Raw genomic sequence first — 17,554 nt, forward strand, 5'->3', positions numbered from 1 at the left:
TATATATATATATATATATATATATATATATATATATATATATATATATATATATATATGTATAACTTAGTCTATACCGCAAAATCTTTGGGATTAAACGCAGCGACGTCTTCTCGCGATAGAGACGATCGTTCGAAGCGCGAGCACGACTGACATGAGACTCGGGACCGCGAACTTCGTCTAATACTGGCGCGAACAGAAATGCAACACACACACACACGTGTCACTCCTCCCGACGATTTCGCGTTTTCCGTCATGGGTAGTGCCGCGCTCCGTGAACGACAAGCGATGTACACGCGCGATCATCGAGAATTGTAAGCGTATTCTGAAAAATTCATACGACTCACATATGTACAGGATGCAAAGCATGCGCTTCTCGCGAGGGAAAACGAAGACTCGAGGCGTTACGAAGGAACTTGGGTTAAAAAGCATAAATCGTTTCGTTGTCTAATGCCCGTGCGTTAGTGAAGGAGGAAGATACGTGACATTTCGATCGTATTTTTACCCAGTAAATATCAGCGAACGCAGTAACGTTACAATATTATAATTTCCCAATATGTAAGTGTAATATAACACACGCTGTACGTATAATAGTTATATATTGTTAAGTGAGAAATTATAATATTCATGTGATGTTTACTGCTAGAGAGTTGATGTCTACTGGGTATCGACTGTCATCAAATTTTAATCATTCTAGTATTCCTCTAAATTTTTATTCTTTTCTGTGTTCCTTGTTTTCTTTTTAAGACTCCTGGCTCTTTCTCGCGACTCTCGATTGATGACCGCAGAGACGGGAAAAACCCTTGCAAAATATGTATAATAAAAAGATATAAATAGATATAGATTATATCAATATAAGTATCAAATGACACAATTGATCGGGTGCATCTGTAAAATAGTCCTTCCTTTTGCTCTAATAATCAACAACTTAGCGTAAAATTGACACGTAACCTTTTTTAATCTCACACACACATTAATTTCCTTCACTAATTAATTATTTTATTAATTTTATAGTTATTTACTGACTGCTAGAATAAAGTGTAAGCGGTTGGGTTATTTTAAACATTTGCTCGATCAATTATAAGTGTTATTTTATAAATACATCTTTTTACTTCTACGTACTTTGCTAGACATTTTTAAGTATATTTCTCGTTTTTCTGCTGTCATAAAGCAAGATGGCTGCAGCGACGAGTCAGGAGTCTTAATGAAATGAAAGAATGGTTTTATGTCTTATATGCAGTTTTGTATGGTAAAATCTTCGAATTTGAAAAATTTAATTTTATCCAAGAGAAAGATTCGACAATGAGAACTCGTGACTTATACTGATCAAGTAAATTGACAATTATTCAGCGCGTATTCAGTGATCGGTATGTTTATCATCATTATCTCAAATTTACATATATATCATCATTCTGATTTAGAATTATTCAGTATCAGTTAACATAGTCAATTCGGATGCTAGACTACTTTTAATTATGTTTAGATGTTTACGTCGCTACAGACAGACGTAACTGCGATAAAACCATCTGACTTTTCATGTGAACGCTTCAGAGTTAAGATGAAACAGAGTTAAGATAGAACAATATGTTCGCGAAATGAGTGAAAAATTCAGCGCAGGTACTTTCGACACGGTAGAAGGAAAGATTACATGATGATGACGATAATAATGATAGTAAATGATACAAAATTCGCAGTGGTTTGATGGGAATAAGCATACCAAGCGGAAAATAGGTGAATCGAGAGGCATTCGCGTGTTCTCTGTGAGAGACTAGCCGCGTCTGATCTTCAAAATCGGGGATTGGTTTCAGGTATGTCGAATCTCCTTCTATTCCCTCGCAGATAAGAATGCGAATAAAATAGAGAGAAAAAGAGGGAGGGTAAAATAGAAGGAAACTGACGGGGAGTGTGTAAAACCAATCCCTGACGTGTAGAAAATCAGAGAGACGCGACGAGGACGAATTCCTGAGATGAATCCCTATCGATTTGATGAATCCTTATCGGTTTTCACTGCACCTATTTTTCACGTGACGAGTATATAACCTGTCGATTACGCGACACTCAGTGTACTTCCCGGCGAAGTGAAACTTCATGTCGCAGAGGGTAACAATTGCACGCGGCGCAAAGTCTCATCGCGGTCGCTGCCGCTCTCCTCAACATCCCGTTCGATCGAGAAGGACCTCGCCGAAATACGACGTTCTATCGCGCGCGCGCGCACATGATAAACATAGATGAAGAATGTAAGGCACGATCGTGAACCTTGAATAAACGCGAAGGCTCCGTGAATTCGAACTGACGATTCGATCTACGCTCCGCTCGCGAGTCGCGGACTCAAGGGTGCCTCCTGCTCTCACGCCTGACTTTGCTCTTCCATCCTCATACGAAGGAGTATAAACAGTTATTCGTAACTGTAAAATTTATTAGAACAACATTAAGAATTTGCAGGTCATCGTTTCTCAGAATAACCTCCTAAGTTTTTCGATCACCTGATGCGTCTTAACTCAAGCTGTATCCTCACAAAATGAAGTTTTCGTTGAGGAACAAATCATTTATTTCATAATTCTTGATTCGAGATATATCGTGCGAAAAGTGGAACAGTGAGCAGCATTCGCTACAATGAAATGTCGCAGAAAAAAGCCAAACTGATTTACGATTCAAAATAAACTCAGAGGATGCTCGTCTTCATATTGCCGTTGGAATAATCGATACATCCATACGATAGGATAGGACATCCATATACGATAGGATTGTATCTTTAAATATCGAAACATCCATTTCACAGCCTTGGTCTCGCATCTTTTTAATTTGATGTAAAAGATGTCAACGATCAATACGTTTGTCATTATTATCTAAGATTTATTATTATTCAGATTTAGAATTATCCGGTTAACATGATCCATCAATGATCGATGTTAGAGAGATTGATGACAGAGAATTACTCTTATAATTTTAGAATATCGCTTATTTGGTTCATTCAAAGCTGTTTAAGAAATCGTCGATTTGCTTCGGATCGAGAACAAAGCAAGTAATTGCGCAAGAATGTCTTGTTTTCTAGTATATTTATTATTAATATATATATATATATATATATATATATATATATATATATGTAATTTATATATTATTAATATACTTATCTAACCTAATATATTTTTTGTGAAGATATACAGATGTTACATTTATTAAACAACATTAAAAATTTCTTCAACATTAGAAGTTTCTTGATGTCTTGCCTCAAATGTCTGTATATTTTTACAAAAAAGTCTTAGGTTTTAGGTTGAAAAACATGTTTTATGTAGATGATTTTGCAGTTATTGATTCGAAGCAAGTCGACAACCCCTTAAAGCATCATGATGCAACACTTTTTAAATAATAATTTTCTGCGTTTACTTAGAATTGCGAGCTTTAACTTATTACATTTTTCATTATAGCGAATACTGTTCACTGTTATGTCCCTAGCAAGATGATACGCGAGAAACGACGAAGATTTGTTCATCTCTCATTTTAAAACATTCTTCTATGAGGATATTCTCATTGAGTACAATTTTAGTTAATCTTCGCTGTTATTTTAGCAGTTATAACGGTAAATTAGAACATGATTTTTTACTTTTTTTTTCTCAGAAGTTCTCTAAAAAATTTCTCCCCTATTTCTACATGGAAATGCGTAACACTTTAACAACACATAATAACAAATTAATCGATACTAATAATTTATATTCACATATTAAAATATATAAATTAATAGTACTAAATTTATTCACATAATTGTTTACTACCATGATGACGTATAAAAAAGATTGATGGTGTCCTAATAAATTTTCGGAATACAATGCGAATCATTTCGGATTCGCCCTCGTATTTTTCTCATTGTCTGGCAGATTGTCAGATCGTCGTTGCTCTTTTCAGTACCGATCAACAGTCCGCGCTCGGACTCGAAACTGCTCGCTACTCCCGGTAGCCTAGATTTTCGCTTAACCGTTTATCACTCGCTACGATTGACACCCAACAATTTCGCCGCATCGTCCGCCGTGCTGAGAAGAACCTTGTCCAGTAGGCCTTTCTCGCGTATTCCCAGCAAGTCGGAGATCAGATCGTTCTCACCACTTTCGCCTGGTGCCTCCGCGGGCGGAGGGGTCGAGCAAAGGGGAGGATGCGCGGCGTTTTGGGAGCCATCGTTCGCCATTCTGCCGGTCAGAGTGGCCATGTTATCGTAGTGATTGTATCGCATCAGCGCGCAGGGTGCCGCGTCCGCGGTTGCGACCGCCGCGACGGTCGGCAGAGAGATTCTGTCCTGAGTCCGAGGTCTGCTTGTGTTCGTGGGTACCGGCGAATGCTGTTGGCTCCTTGGGGTTATCGTCGGTGGCTGCGTGGGTGGGTTCTCCTCGTCGCCGCTGTTACCTATGTACATGGACGAATCGACCGACTCGTGCTTCTTACGATGACGAAGCATGCTGTGTTTCAAGGTAAACTTCCTGCGACATATGTCGCATTGGAAGGGCCTCTCGCCGGTGTGGGTCCTCATGTGCCGCCTGAGATCTTCTGCGGACCAGAATCGTCTCAAGCAGAATGCGCATACAACCTAGGAAAGTTGAGAATTAGTCCGTGTGATTATATATTAAAAAAAGTAAGCGCTATGTTCAAGTACTATTTACTTCATCAAAGTCAAATAATTGCTCTAATATTCCTTAGCAAATGTTTATTAGAAATAGAAGTATATTAAACTATATGCAATGTATGTGATATATTTTCTTCATATATAAATAAACATTTACTATATTAAATTGAATATTTATTTCAAATAAAGAATATGTACGTTTAAAAATGGAGAAATTTTATTCTTTAGTTCAATAATAAGTATATTGTCGTCAAAAAATAAATACTTATACTGAAAAAGCTTGTTAAATTAAAAAAAATATTATTTGAATCAAGTTAATATTCATTTATATTGAAAAAAAATATGTCTTTAAATAGTTTTTGTTACTTATAAAACAAAAATATTTACTTTCGTTAAGTAAATATTTTAGATAAAAAGCTTTATTGTTAAAGACAAAGTTTTTTTAAATTAAAAATATATAGTTTCTAATTAAGTTGAAATTTATTTATTCATCTCTAACACAATATTTGTCTCAGTTAACACAATCTCAAAATAAGTATCTCAAGAAAATTTTAAAAGACTGAGCCGTTAAGACATTCTCGTAGACGTTAAACTCAAAAAATAAATTTGTATTGAAGCCAATGTATTTTCGAATACTCTTATATACTTAGTTATGCTCCTCATTGGAGCAAACCAAAATTTTACTGTAAGAACAGACGTAGAGATAGTCTCTTTGCCATTACGGAAATTTACCTAGAACTGAAGATCTTTAGTACTATCTCGTAATTTAGAATCTAACGGACGAATCCAGAAAGGTCAAAGTCACACAAAAGAATATTTACTTTTCTATTACTGTAGTCATGGAAACGGCCGCCTTTCCCTTCGCCGTCGCTGGAATGCTGCTGCGCCAGCATCTGATCCTCAGACGCGTCTATATCCATGTCCAAGGCACCCTTGATCACCAGCATATCGTACTTGTCTTTATGGTTCACCTTGATGTGCTCCAGGCAGTCTTGACGGTCCGTGAAGCAGCTGTCGCACAGGTGACACTTAAAGGGCACGTCAACCGGCGCTGGGGATGACTTGCGAGACCTGATAGTTTCGTGATTCATCGTCGGAGACGTGGTGGCGTTCGACTTAGTGATAGGCGGCGAGTTGTCCGTGTTCTCAGAGACGCTGGACGACCGGCTCTCGTAGTCACTTTGGTCGTTCTGCGCGGACGACTGCGGTGGACTGTTCTGCTGATCACTGGACGGCGTATCCGACCTGCATTTGGTCTTGCGAAGTGCATGCTTCGTTGAGCGATGTTTCTTGAGGTTGCCCAACGTGGAGAACGTCGAGCTCGGGCACTGGTTGCATTTATATGGTCTCTCGGGCACGTTCCTCGTGGTGAACGTGTTGCTATTGCTGTTGGCGACCGTCTGCTCGACCTCCGGCGATGTGGAGTTCCGAATGCGACGGGTCTTGTTCGCCTTCGTCTTGTGCTTCCTCAGCAAATGGCGGTCGCAGTTAGATTTGGTGGTGAAGTGATGTGAACAGTGGATGCATTGGTATGGCTTCTGACCAGTATGAGTGAGGATATGCCGTCTCAGTGATGAGGTCCACGGGAACGGGCGCTGGCAATACGGGCAGATCACTCTGTTTGGCGCCATCGAGTACGCAGACTTCTTCTTCTTCTTTCTTTTCTTGCTTGACGAGGTCTCAGAATTCAGTGAATTGGGCGAGTCCGACTTTTCACTGCCCGAATTGTTGTAATCACTGGTCGAGGCTATCAGACCTTCCTCGTCGCTCAAATACTGCGGTTGAAATTGCTGGTATTGCTGGGAAGCGTTGTCCAAGAGTTTCGACACGCTCGCCAAGTCCGCTGTGCCATCCTCCAGTTTCCCCTGTTCGCCTCCGGCGGCTCTCGTCTTCATCGTGCTTCCGCCGCACGTCGCTTTGCTTTCCGTGACCGGGAATTCCTCTTTCTTAATTTCATCGACGTTAGTTTGCACGATTTGCTCGTGAGATTCCTCCGACGTCCCCTCCGCAGAGTCTTCAACCTCCATCTTCACGACGATGTCTTTGACAACCTCATTGCCCTCCAGCTGATCCCTTAACAAGCTCGCGCTGAGTTCTTGCTGAGCTTGCGGTTTCTGTGAATCCTTGTCGGTCGATTCCTCGTCTATTACCATTTCTTGCTCCGAGTCGTTGTCATCCATTTTGCTAGCTTTCAATTGCTGCGCCAGAATCGCGTATTTTACCTGGTCCGAGATAGAATGCCGGCTGTGTTCCGTTGAGGTCATCGGCGACTCGGTGCGCGATGTGCTCGGATTTAACTGAGCCATTTGCGAGACGGGCGAATCGACATCTTCCGGGACGACTTCTGAGTTCTGCGCGAGCACATTTGCCGTGTGGTTCGCGGGAGGCCTGCCTCTGGTCGAGTGGCCGCCGCGAGCTTTCTTTTGGCTCCAACGCTGGGGATGCTGTTGCTTCACGTGTCGGTCCATGTTGCTTCTTAGGGTGAACCGCGCGTAGCAGATCGTGCAAAAGAACGGTCGCTCGGTGCGGTATCTGCGCTGTTTCTGCTTGGGCACCAGTATCCCGTCTTTCAGCACCATCTTCACGGAATTGCTGGACGGCACGCTCTCGGTCCGTCGCGTCAGCTGACGCGCTGACGTGGACTGTTGCTGAGTGGTTGCGATCTGCGTGCTCGACGAGTTCGCGTACGCACTCTGCTCGCTCGAGGTCTGCGGAGTTCCGACATTGCCACTCACCTGAGGGTGTACGGCGTAGCTCGTGCTGGGTAACGAGTGATCCACCATGGTGCCACCGCCAGTCAGCTGCAGACCTCGCACGAGGTCTCTCTGTAGCTTGCTGCCGTTCACCGCCAATCCGTGATTCAGTACCTGCGGATTCAGCAAGTATGGCGGTATCATGCCGGCTCTGACCGCGTCTGCCGTCAATGTGCCGAAATTACGGTAGATCAGAGAGCGCGTGTTGGCATAAAAGCTCTCGAGCGACGTCGGCACGGAATTCTGCGTGGCGGCGGCGTTGCTCATGAGCGCATGCGTGAGGAACAACGCGTGGCTAGTCACATTGTATATGTCTCTTTGTCTGTTGTTATGCTGCAACTCCGTGGACGCCTCGCCTTCCCGTTTCTGTTTCTTACTTAGGTCCAACACGTCCATGGACAAATCCAATGGACCCTCTTCTCCGTTCACGCCCGACACGAAATGACCACCGCTCGTGGACGGTTTCGACAGATTCATCGGACTAGCTTGAATTCTTTGGTCTGCTCTGGTATCACTGACTAGAGATACGCTGCCGTCCGACGATCTTGACTCAGCGTCTTCGTCCGCTCGCGAGCAGCTAGCGTTCATGAGCGGCAGCTGCAGCATGATTAGATCCGGGGTATCCTTCTTCACGAGGTTGAGGGGCTCTGGCTTCTCGGAGCGTGTCGCCGCTGGTAACGTCGACGGTCCAGAGTACCTGCAGTCCAACGTGTAAGGCTGCTGTTGATGGTGTTGAGGAACAACCTCGTCGTGCTCGTTCGGATAAATAAGCGCCTTCCGTGCGTCCTCCCTGCCAGCTCGGGGCGAGCTCCTGCCGACGACATTATCGTTGGTCGAGTCCTCATTCGGATGGTAGATGAGTGCGTTCTGAATGTCCTCCTTGCTGCACATATTATGTGTCTTCTTCACGTGCCTCTCGCAATTCGCCTTGGTGGTGAAAGCGTAGTTGCATAGCGAGCACTCGAATGGCCGGTCGCCGTTGTGGGACCTTACATGCCTCTGCAGTGTCGTTTTGTCGGTGCTGGTATAAGAACACATGTTGCACGGATACGGCAAGCCATAATCGCCGGCGTGCTTGATGTGCACGCGATTGTGCCCCTTGAGCGCCCGCAAGTTGCGAAGCACTTCTGTGCACAGCTTGCAAGGGAACTCACCCTTTAGCTTCATCTTGCGGAATTCCGCGGCGAAGGACTCGTGACCCTCTTCCTCCGTGTACTCGGACGAGCAGGTGCCTGAGGAGCCGGAGGAGCCGACACTGAGGTTGAACTTAACGTTGTTCTCTGGTGTACTGGCGTCCGAGCGTGGGAAGGACATGGGTGCGTTATTGGCGACGGTCAGGATGATGCTCTGAATGTCCGCCAGGTCTTTCGGCTCTTTGATGTCGTTCATAGGCTCCTTGATTCGTTCTTTGCGCTCTTTGACGGCCTCATGCATCGTCGAATTATTTTGCAAGTCCAAGGTCGCGAAGAAGGTCTCGCGCTTTATCTTCAGGTCATCTGCCGGTGGACTGGCGATGTCTAGATCATTGTCGAGGTTATTATTGGTACTGATATTATTGTTGTTGTTGTTGTCATTGTTGGTCCTCTTGTTCTCATAAGGACCTTTGCACTCCTCCTCGTGGGCCAGGTGAGCTTGGCTGCAGGGGAACGCGCGGAGGCACTTCATGCACTGAAACTTATTCGCCTCGCCGGAGGCTGGCCGGTGCGGCTCCCGCTCGCACACTGCTCGCGCGATCGTCGGGAACTTAGTGGACGAGAAGTCGACGAACGTGCAGTCGTTGAAGCCATCCACATAGTTGCGAACACTCCGGCTATTCGTGCCGGCCGCGCTCTCGCTGAAGTGCTTCATGGTGCGGTGCAGATTCAGCGTGCGATGGTTCTTGAATGTGATGTTGCAGACCTCGCATTTGGCCGGGAACTCCGGGTGGGAGCTCTCCAGGTGAGTCTGCAGCAGTGCGCTGGTCGCGAAATCCTGCCGTCCGCAGACCGGGCAAGTGAAACCCTCGTCCAGCCTGATCACCATCTTGAAGTTGTTCAAGAGGATCTTGCTCTCTCTCCTCTCGCTCTCCGCGTCGTCCGTGTCCGGGCACTTCCGTTTGTTAGTCGCGCGGCCACTAGGTGACGCTTCCTGTCGGTCAAGCGATTCTGGCGAATCGCCACTGGTGAGCTCGTTGCTGTTCGTCACTGGTCTGTCGGAACCTCCTTCAGAGCTACCTCCTTCAGAATCCGTGCAACTATTGGGCGAGAGCGTCCGATGAACGGGCCGCTCGTCGGTGGATACTTTGTTGCATTTGCCGCATCCGTAGTCCTCCTCGCCACTGCAATCCGTGCTGCGAGGTGAGTTGTGGTTGCGTTGGTGATTCAACTCGCGAGAATTTGAAAGCACCGACGGGCATGTCGAGCATGGACGCGCGCTCTCCGCCAGCTCAACCTATTTTTAGAGAAGGTACACAGTATTAGTTAAGTATGCGGCATTAATTGTACAGGCGGTATTAATATTAACATTTGATACGCCGATGGTGAAGTGTCGTGTAAATACTCACGCTCGATGACGGCGATGCAGCATCAATCTGCGTTTCATTCTCCTGTTCTTGATGAGGTCCGTTTTGGGTGTCAGATACTGTGAAGCAAAAGAAATATAGATTTGAATAAAATTTGTTTTTTTACGGTTGAATCGAACGCGAAAGAAATAGAAATATAATAAATTAATGGTGGGTACGCGCGCGCGCGCGCGAGAAATATACACAGAGTGTATCTCTAAAAATACTGTTATCACTAATGGCGAAATAGATGTACTAATACGCACCAATGCTACCGATGAAGAGTAAAAGCCATCAACCTTATGGGATTTATAACAAATTTCGCCGTTTAATAACTTTCTATCAGTAAATTTTTTATCAAACCAGTGTAGATATAATTACAGAAATATCTAATATATTTCATTGTAAGTTTGTACACAGAGAGAACGATTTGGTTGAATCAAATAAACGCTTCTTTGGAATAGTCCAAACGAATTTTTCGATTGATCAAACAAAATTTTGTTTGAAGCAATAAAAATATTTATTTGCGGCTTAGTTCCAAAGGAATATTTTTGTTGTGTCAACCAAATAATTCGTTTGGACTATTCCAAAGAAATATTTATTTGAATCAATAAATCGTTCTCTCTGTGTATACATATTGATAAAATATTGATAAAATATTGAGATACTCGTAAATTAATGCTTATTACACGTCCTAAATATCCACACAATAAAAAAGAATATTCTTATTTTAAAAATATCTTATTTTTCACATATAAATCTTAAAATGAGATTACATAATGTTAAACAAAGATAAGATACTTGCATCAATATATTTTGTGTATATGTATATGTGTGTGATTTAACAAAGAAAAATATATTCTTATTATTCAAAAATAATTTTCATGAATGAAAATCATAAAATATGGGATTGAGAATATGATGTTTCGGAAGAAGATATCATTATCATCAAAAACATATTGTACTTCTTATGAGATTGTTATAATATATAATTCAAATATATAATTAATAATATAAGTTATAATATATAATATAATATATAATATAATATATAATATATAATTCAAATATATAATTAATAATATAAGTTATAATATATAATATAATATATAATATAATATATAATATATAATTCAAATATATAATTAATAATATAAGTTATAATATATAATATAATATATAATATAATATATAATATATAATTCAAATATATAATTAATAATATAAGTTATAATATATAATATAATATATAATATAATATATAATATATAATTCAAATATATAATTAATAATATAAGTTATAATATATAATATAATTCAAATAAAATGATAACATTGTTAAAATTCAAGATATTAAAATTCTAACAAATTTATTAATTCTTCTAACAGAATATATATCATTACTTTTATACGAAACAATGATTTAAATATTTTAGTTTTAAATGGATATTAATTTTTTTTCTGTGCAGATATTTATATCAAATAACTAAAAATAATCGATAATATTATCTTTTTTCAGTTACGTTCGAGCCCTTTTCATCAACATTAGCCCTAAACTGACGATCTTTAATAATACGGTCCTGGACAGGAAAGGTATCCATAATTTTTGGGACGAGTCTGTGAATTCATCTTGTCCAATGGGACAATTCCTTTTTCAATAGCAAAATTCTCCCATAGACTCTAAAGACAACTTTTCCGCCCACGACCGTACCTCATCGAATGTTCGTCGGTGTTAGTATCTGTTAAGTCAATATTTATAATCTGTTCATATATTTATACATTTAAAATCGTCTTAAATTCATCTTCATTTGCTGTATTTCTTTGCGTGTTTTCAAATATGTTTGCCAATTTGACACTACTTTAATATAATCTGATAAAACTTCTTGTAAGCAAATGCTTCCAGTATTGTGAAGTATATGTAAAGATGTTAAACATAAGATCTTTATGATATTTAATATTTTTTATAACTGTGTATTTAAATTTTTTTATAAAAAGCAATTTTTTTAAAAATAAATACGTAATTAGTGCATTGTTTTTTTTATTTTTCAATGTACCAGTATATATATTATTATAACAATCAGTTCAACATATTGAAACCTTAACAAAATGATTACCTATTATATAATAAAATAAATGATTAAATCTCTGATTATTTGTGTGAATTAAAATTTATCTTCTTTTCGGACCGTGAAATTATTTTGAAATTTGATCTTTTTTAAAAAGTTCTACACACCTCACAAATGCTCATATGTTTTGTAATTTCCATTCTTTTATATGTGATTAAAGAGATAAGTTTAAAAATTAATTAATGTAATATTAAAATACTGATCGATTAAGCTAAATTTTTTATTTGCATGTCAATATATTTCTAAATTACCTTATATATATATATAGAAGTTATGAAATAAAAATAATGTCATTACATAATATATTTTTTCAGATATTATGTTATGTTTTATGTTATGTTTTTCATATAATGGATATATAATATAGTAACTAATATAATATAGTATATAATATGGTATATGATATAATATTATTTTTATACTATATTATTTTTATACTGGAGGTTTTTAGAATAATGCGATACGTTATTTAATATCATATTGTAGATGTATATTTCAACACATTACTGTTGAACATTCAATTCTAAAGTTTTTGAAAAAAAGAAACAGGATTTTCTAATTTTGGAATGCTTTCGGATATTCTCTCAATTTTTCTCTAAAAAGAGATATCTATATATCTGTTAAAGGAAAAAAAGACATTTCTTAATAAAAACAAATTTAAATAGTAAGACGTAGAACTTGAATAAGAAGTAGAATTTGATTAAGAAGTAATGATTTTTATGAGGCAAAATTAAACTGATCGATTAAGATTGATTGCAATAAAATGGATGCGGACAATATAAAAAAATTTTGGGTATTTGTACTGCTTATTCTATAATGCATTGCTATGTATGACAAATTAAAGTCTGCTCTCTCTCTTTTTCTCTCTCTCTCTCTCTCTCTTTGCACTGCAAATCCAAGTACGTTATTTTGGCTGAATCTGTTTTTTATAATCTTAAGTCTCGTCATTTACTATGTTTAAACATATTAAATTATAATTTACACGTTTCTTAAACATGTCTGTTAAATGACGTGATCTAAAACCGCAAGAAACATGTAAAAATAATTTAGATTTAGTTTCAGTCAAATTATATGTTTAAAAATAATCTCCTTCGTTGGATTTGCAGTGCGTACTTGCAATAATATTATATTGAATAATGTTTACTGATAAAATTGTTATCTAGATTCATAGCATGAATTTCTTGAACATGATAAAAAAGTAATTATTTTCAAAAGATTTTCAAAACGATTAACATGAAAGACTTTTGTACGATTGATAATTTTTAAACGCTAAACAAAGGATTTACAAAAATAAAATCTGAAATGTTTGATTTTAATTTAACTGTATGAGAGGTTCTTTGAACTTTTCTGTTAGCATTATTTAATATGAAAGAATCTGAAATAACAACAAAATTTCATAGAAATTCAGATTTAGAGTAATATTTCAATACTTCTTACGGATTTCTCTTTTGGCTTCTGTAGTATTACTGAATAAACGTCCATATGTATGTATATATTATGTACATTAATAAATTTAATGTACATTAAATACATATAAATACATTCATTAAAATGTATTTCATTAGAATACTTCATTAGATATTTTATACGTGTATCTACCGCTAGCTATGAGATTTTATTAATTTTCTGTATCCTTAGTTATTATTTCTTATATAAGATATATTGTTCTCAAGTATCGTTAACCTTTAGATTGCCGAGAAAGCCACAAAAGTGGCTTTTGTCCAGTCTAAAGGTTAATAAAGTAATATTGCTAGGCAATATCAAAATAAGAAAAAAATGTGTTATATTATTATCGTAAGTTTCTTGTCAGCTTAATTAAGAAATATATAATATTAATAATATATGAATATCAATAAATAATATTGTAATATGAATAGTAATAATAAATAAATAAACTAATGATATGAATAAATTCTCTTACTATGCAAACTAAAATAAGAGAACATATGGAGTAGGAATAAATAAATAATTTCTAGCGTTTAAAAGTCAATATTTTACTACTGCTAATATTAATTGTAAGTGCTAGTTTGTATTGACAAAATTATGTGACTTCAATACATAGATCATCGAAAGAATCATAATTCATGTTACGATTTCTTGCCAAAGCGTTTCTCAGGTTTCAAGGATTGAAACACGAAGACTGGAAAAACCCGCGAAACAAATCATCCTGGACCACAAATCTGCTGATGAAACAGGAAAACCGAGACACTTAGGATATAACGAAATGAGTGGTGTCTTTAAATAAATTAAAGCATGCGCACTCACACGAGTACAAAATTATCCTATAGAATACAGTTGTTTCTATATAAAATTTATTGCGGTTGGCACTATCTATGATTGTATTTTTCCTTATTTGTTTCATTCTTCTCGCCGAAAAAAATAGAAACTGAAAGTGCCACGATTTTCCTCATACACAGGAAAAAAAATTTATTCAATCTAAATAAATATATTTATTCAAATATGTTTTAGTTACAATAAGAGGTTATTTATTAAATTGTAGCGATTGTGAGCAATAATTCACTTTAAAAATATATATAATAAAATTGAAGAAATATTTTATCCAACGTGAAATAATTTCGAAACAAATAACGAATAAATGTTATTGAGACAACCGTTGCTCAAATTGAATAACTTATTCTTAACAACTGAAGAATCTAATATTTAAGTTCAGGAAATAGCTTTAAACATATATTTTTTTAAACTAAATATTAATTTAGTATTAATATTAATTTACAACACATTACAACACATATAGACAAAATGTAAGACGTTTATATTGATCGAAGAAGTGGTGTAGTGCCTAAAGCAACAGACTCATAATCCAAAGATGCCCCTCACGGGTCCAAGTTTGAGTCCCACCAGTGCCAATAAGAATTTTCAAATGGTAAGAATTTTACATGTGATGTAACATTGAAAACAACTTAGTCGTTCCTAAGTATTACTCTTATTTACACGAATTTTTAAAGAATTTAAAGAACCGTTCAAGAAAGAAGAATAAAGAAAAATTCTCTAAAGTGAACAATTTTTTATTCAAATTTGATAAATAGTTACTCAATTTTAGTAACGCAATATTTAAAAATAATATATAAAATAATTAAATAAGTAAATATTTTTTACAATTCCTTTTATGTATATCATATGTAATAAATAATTCTTTAGTTTTAAAAATTTTTATGAGTTTTTTTATTTTTATAAGTGTGTGTTATGTTTTAACTTCTGATTTCTCTACATTAAACCAATATTTCTTCAAATTTTGTAAATAATTTCTTCATTTGAACAATATTTACAACCATTAAGTAAAATTCTTAAATAAATAATTATTTTTTATATTTCACTAAATATATTTTCAATCTAATCAATAATTTATTATTTTTCGGCAAAACTTTTTTCATCCTGACTAATATTTCTTTTTAATTCAAATAAATACTCCATTGGTACCATTTTAGAAAATCATTTATTCAAAACAAATTATTTTTTTCAAATTGATTAAATTTTTTTCTCAGTGTATAAAAAAATAGCTCGAAATTACGGAACATAAATGATTTTGTTCTACAAATTTTCGTTCGCGAAGAAATTCGCATTGTTAAGTTTTCGAGAAAAATCGTAGCCCCCTCCCCCACCCCTCATACATAGCTGTACATAGCTTTAAATGATCGGAGGATCTTCGTTCCGGCAAAATCACAACTCAACCCTAAACATAACGGCCTGTCCTTGATATAGCGATTACGGTATAATATAATAGACCTTCGTTAGCGGTGTAACAACATAAAATATGCGGGAATATAATGGTACCGACCGATGCGCGCCGTCTTGAAAACCGCGGATAAGTAGAAGCCACCGTATCTCACAAGCTTTGCGTCTCTCCGGTAGTCTTACTGGGTAAAGAACTGTGTCAGCGACAGGACACAAATCTGACTAAGTATTCCGGAAGCTGATACCCAGGCCGCAGATGGAGCCGGGACAATAACATTTATCAACGACCTCGGTCCGCGCTCTAACCGCACTCGGCGGTCTTTCCTATTTACATACTTTTGAAAGAACGCAGCGAGCATCTTGTGATTAAGAACCACTTATTTCGAGATGGGAGACAGTGTACAAGCCGAGTGGTGAGTTAGCGCGTCAAGAGATCACTTGATATTTGAGAATAGCCTTGATATTATTTTCAGGATTGGCCGTTCACACATTAATTATGATGCCCTACGTTTACGCTAGACAACGTAAACCACGGACAAGATGTCATCTATATGATATCTAGATGAAGGCAATAATCTATGGATGTCGTTTAACGTACGTATACTGAGAGAAAAATACTTGAAAGTTTATTTGTGAGATTTACTTATTTGTGAGTTTATTTTCGTAAAATAAAATTTATTTCTGTGAAGAAAAGTTTTTTTCTGTGGATAAACTTTATATCCTAGAGATATGTAAATTTTCAAAATTTTTTCTTATCAGTATGGCTTGTTTAAAAAATAAAAAAAATTATTAATTAAGAAAAGCTTGTATTTTTATTGAACTTTTGGAATCTTAATGCAAATTTATAAATCTTGTTTCCTAAACAACTCAGAGAGTCCACAGAATTCTCTGGTTACATTTTTACCTTCAGAGTAAAATCTGTCACAATGAAATGAAAATTTCATCCAATTCGTTGCTTTTTTTAAGTATTACATCTATAATTAATATCCAAAGCAGATGTAGAGAGAGAGAGAGAGAGAGAGAAAAGTATGCAGGGTGGCCTACGTAAAGTGTTACAAGCTAATAATTCTAAACATATTTGTCCTATCAAAAAGTTGTTCATGAGGAAATTTCATATATTCGAGAGATCTTTTTAATTACGTAACCAAAAATCCACTTCTGTCCCTCCTTGAAGAGGGGCGGAGGGTAACTTCAAAGTTTCAAATGGGACCCCCTATACAACGTTACATATTTGGATTCTACGGGAAAAAACAAGTAAACTTTGTCTAAAACATTTCTTTGGAAAATGCTCCTATTAAAAGTTATAAACATTTAAACTTTTAGCCATTTTATTTATAATGAACTCTATTGACACAAAGTTGTTTAATATTAATTGTTGAATTACCACTTAATGTAAGAAGAGACATGTAGTTTTAACAAGATGATGCACCTCCTCATTTTTCCAGAGCAACGCATACCCTTTTAAATGAGTAATTGAAGTTTCTTTTAATTGAAGTTACCCCCCGCCCCTCTTCAAGGGAGGACGAAAGTGGATTTTTGTTTACGTAGTTAGAAAGGCCCCTCAAATATATGAAACTTTCTCATGAACAACTTTTTGATAGGACAAATATGTTTAGAGTTATTAGCTTGTAAAATTTTATGTAGGCCACCCTGTATAATTATTTTATAATTAAATTACTTTTTTGTGTATATTTAATATAATTTATAATATTCTACATAGTGTATATCTACGTGAAAAAGAGAACGTGTATAAGGAAAGGTGGAACAAGAACATTTTTATTATTTTTGCTCCCATAATAGTGTGATAATCATGCACTTCATGTCAGATACA

At 36.8% G+C, this 17,554-nt stretch overlaps 1 protein-coding gene across 1 annotated transcript in view; it reads right to left on the reverse strand.

Annotated features, from left to right (window-relative positions):
• Nucleotides 1-6: 6 nt before the first annotated feature.
• The window catches only part of LOC116850232 (ras-responsive element-binding protein 1), a 169,306-nt gene continuing 151,758 nt past the window's right edge, over nt 7-17,554 (reverse strand). Inside the window, exons 2-4 of the mRNA XM_032828266.1 lie at nt 9,908-9,984; nt 5,434-9,795; nt 7-4,576 (exon numbers count right to left, since the gene is read on the reverse strand). Coding sequence (XP_032684157.1) covers nt 3,980-4,576; nt 5,434-9,795; nt 9,908-9,984 — 5,036 coding nt within the window. The 3' untranslated portion in view covers nt 7-3,979. The remainder of the gene's footprint in view (nt 4,577-5,433; nt 9,796-9,907; nt 9,985-17,554) is intronic.

The sequence above is a fragment of the Odontomachus brunneus genome, unplaced genomic scaffold (assembly GCF_010583005.1).
Source record: "Odontomachus brunneus isolate Ranch 3 - 2012 unplaced genomic scaffold, Obru_v1 Obru_scaffold_138, whole genome shotgun sequence".
In the NCBI taxonomy this organism is placed as follows: domain Eukaryota; kingdom Metazoa; phylum Arthropoda; class Insecta; order Hymenoptera; family Formicidae; genus Odontomachus; species Odontomachus brunneus.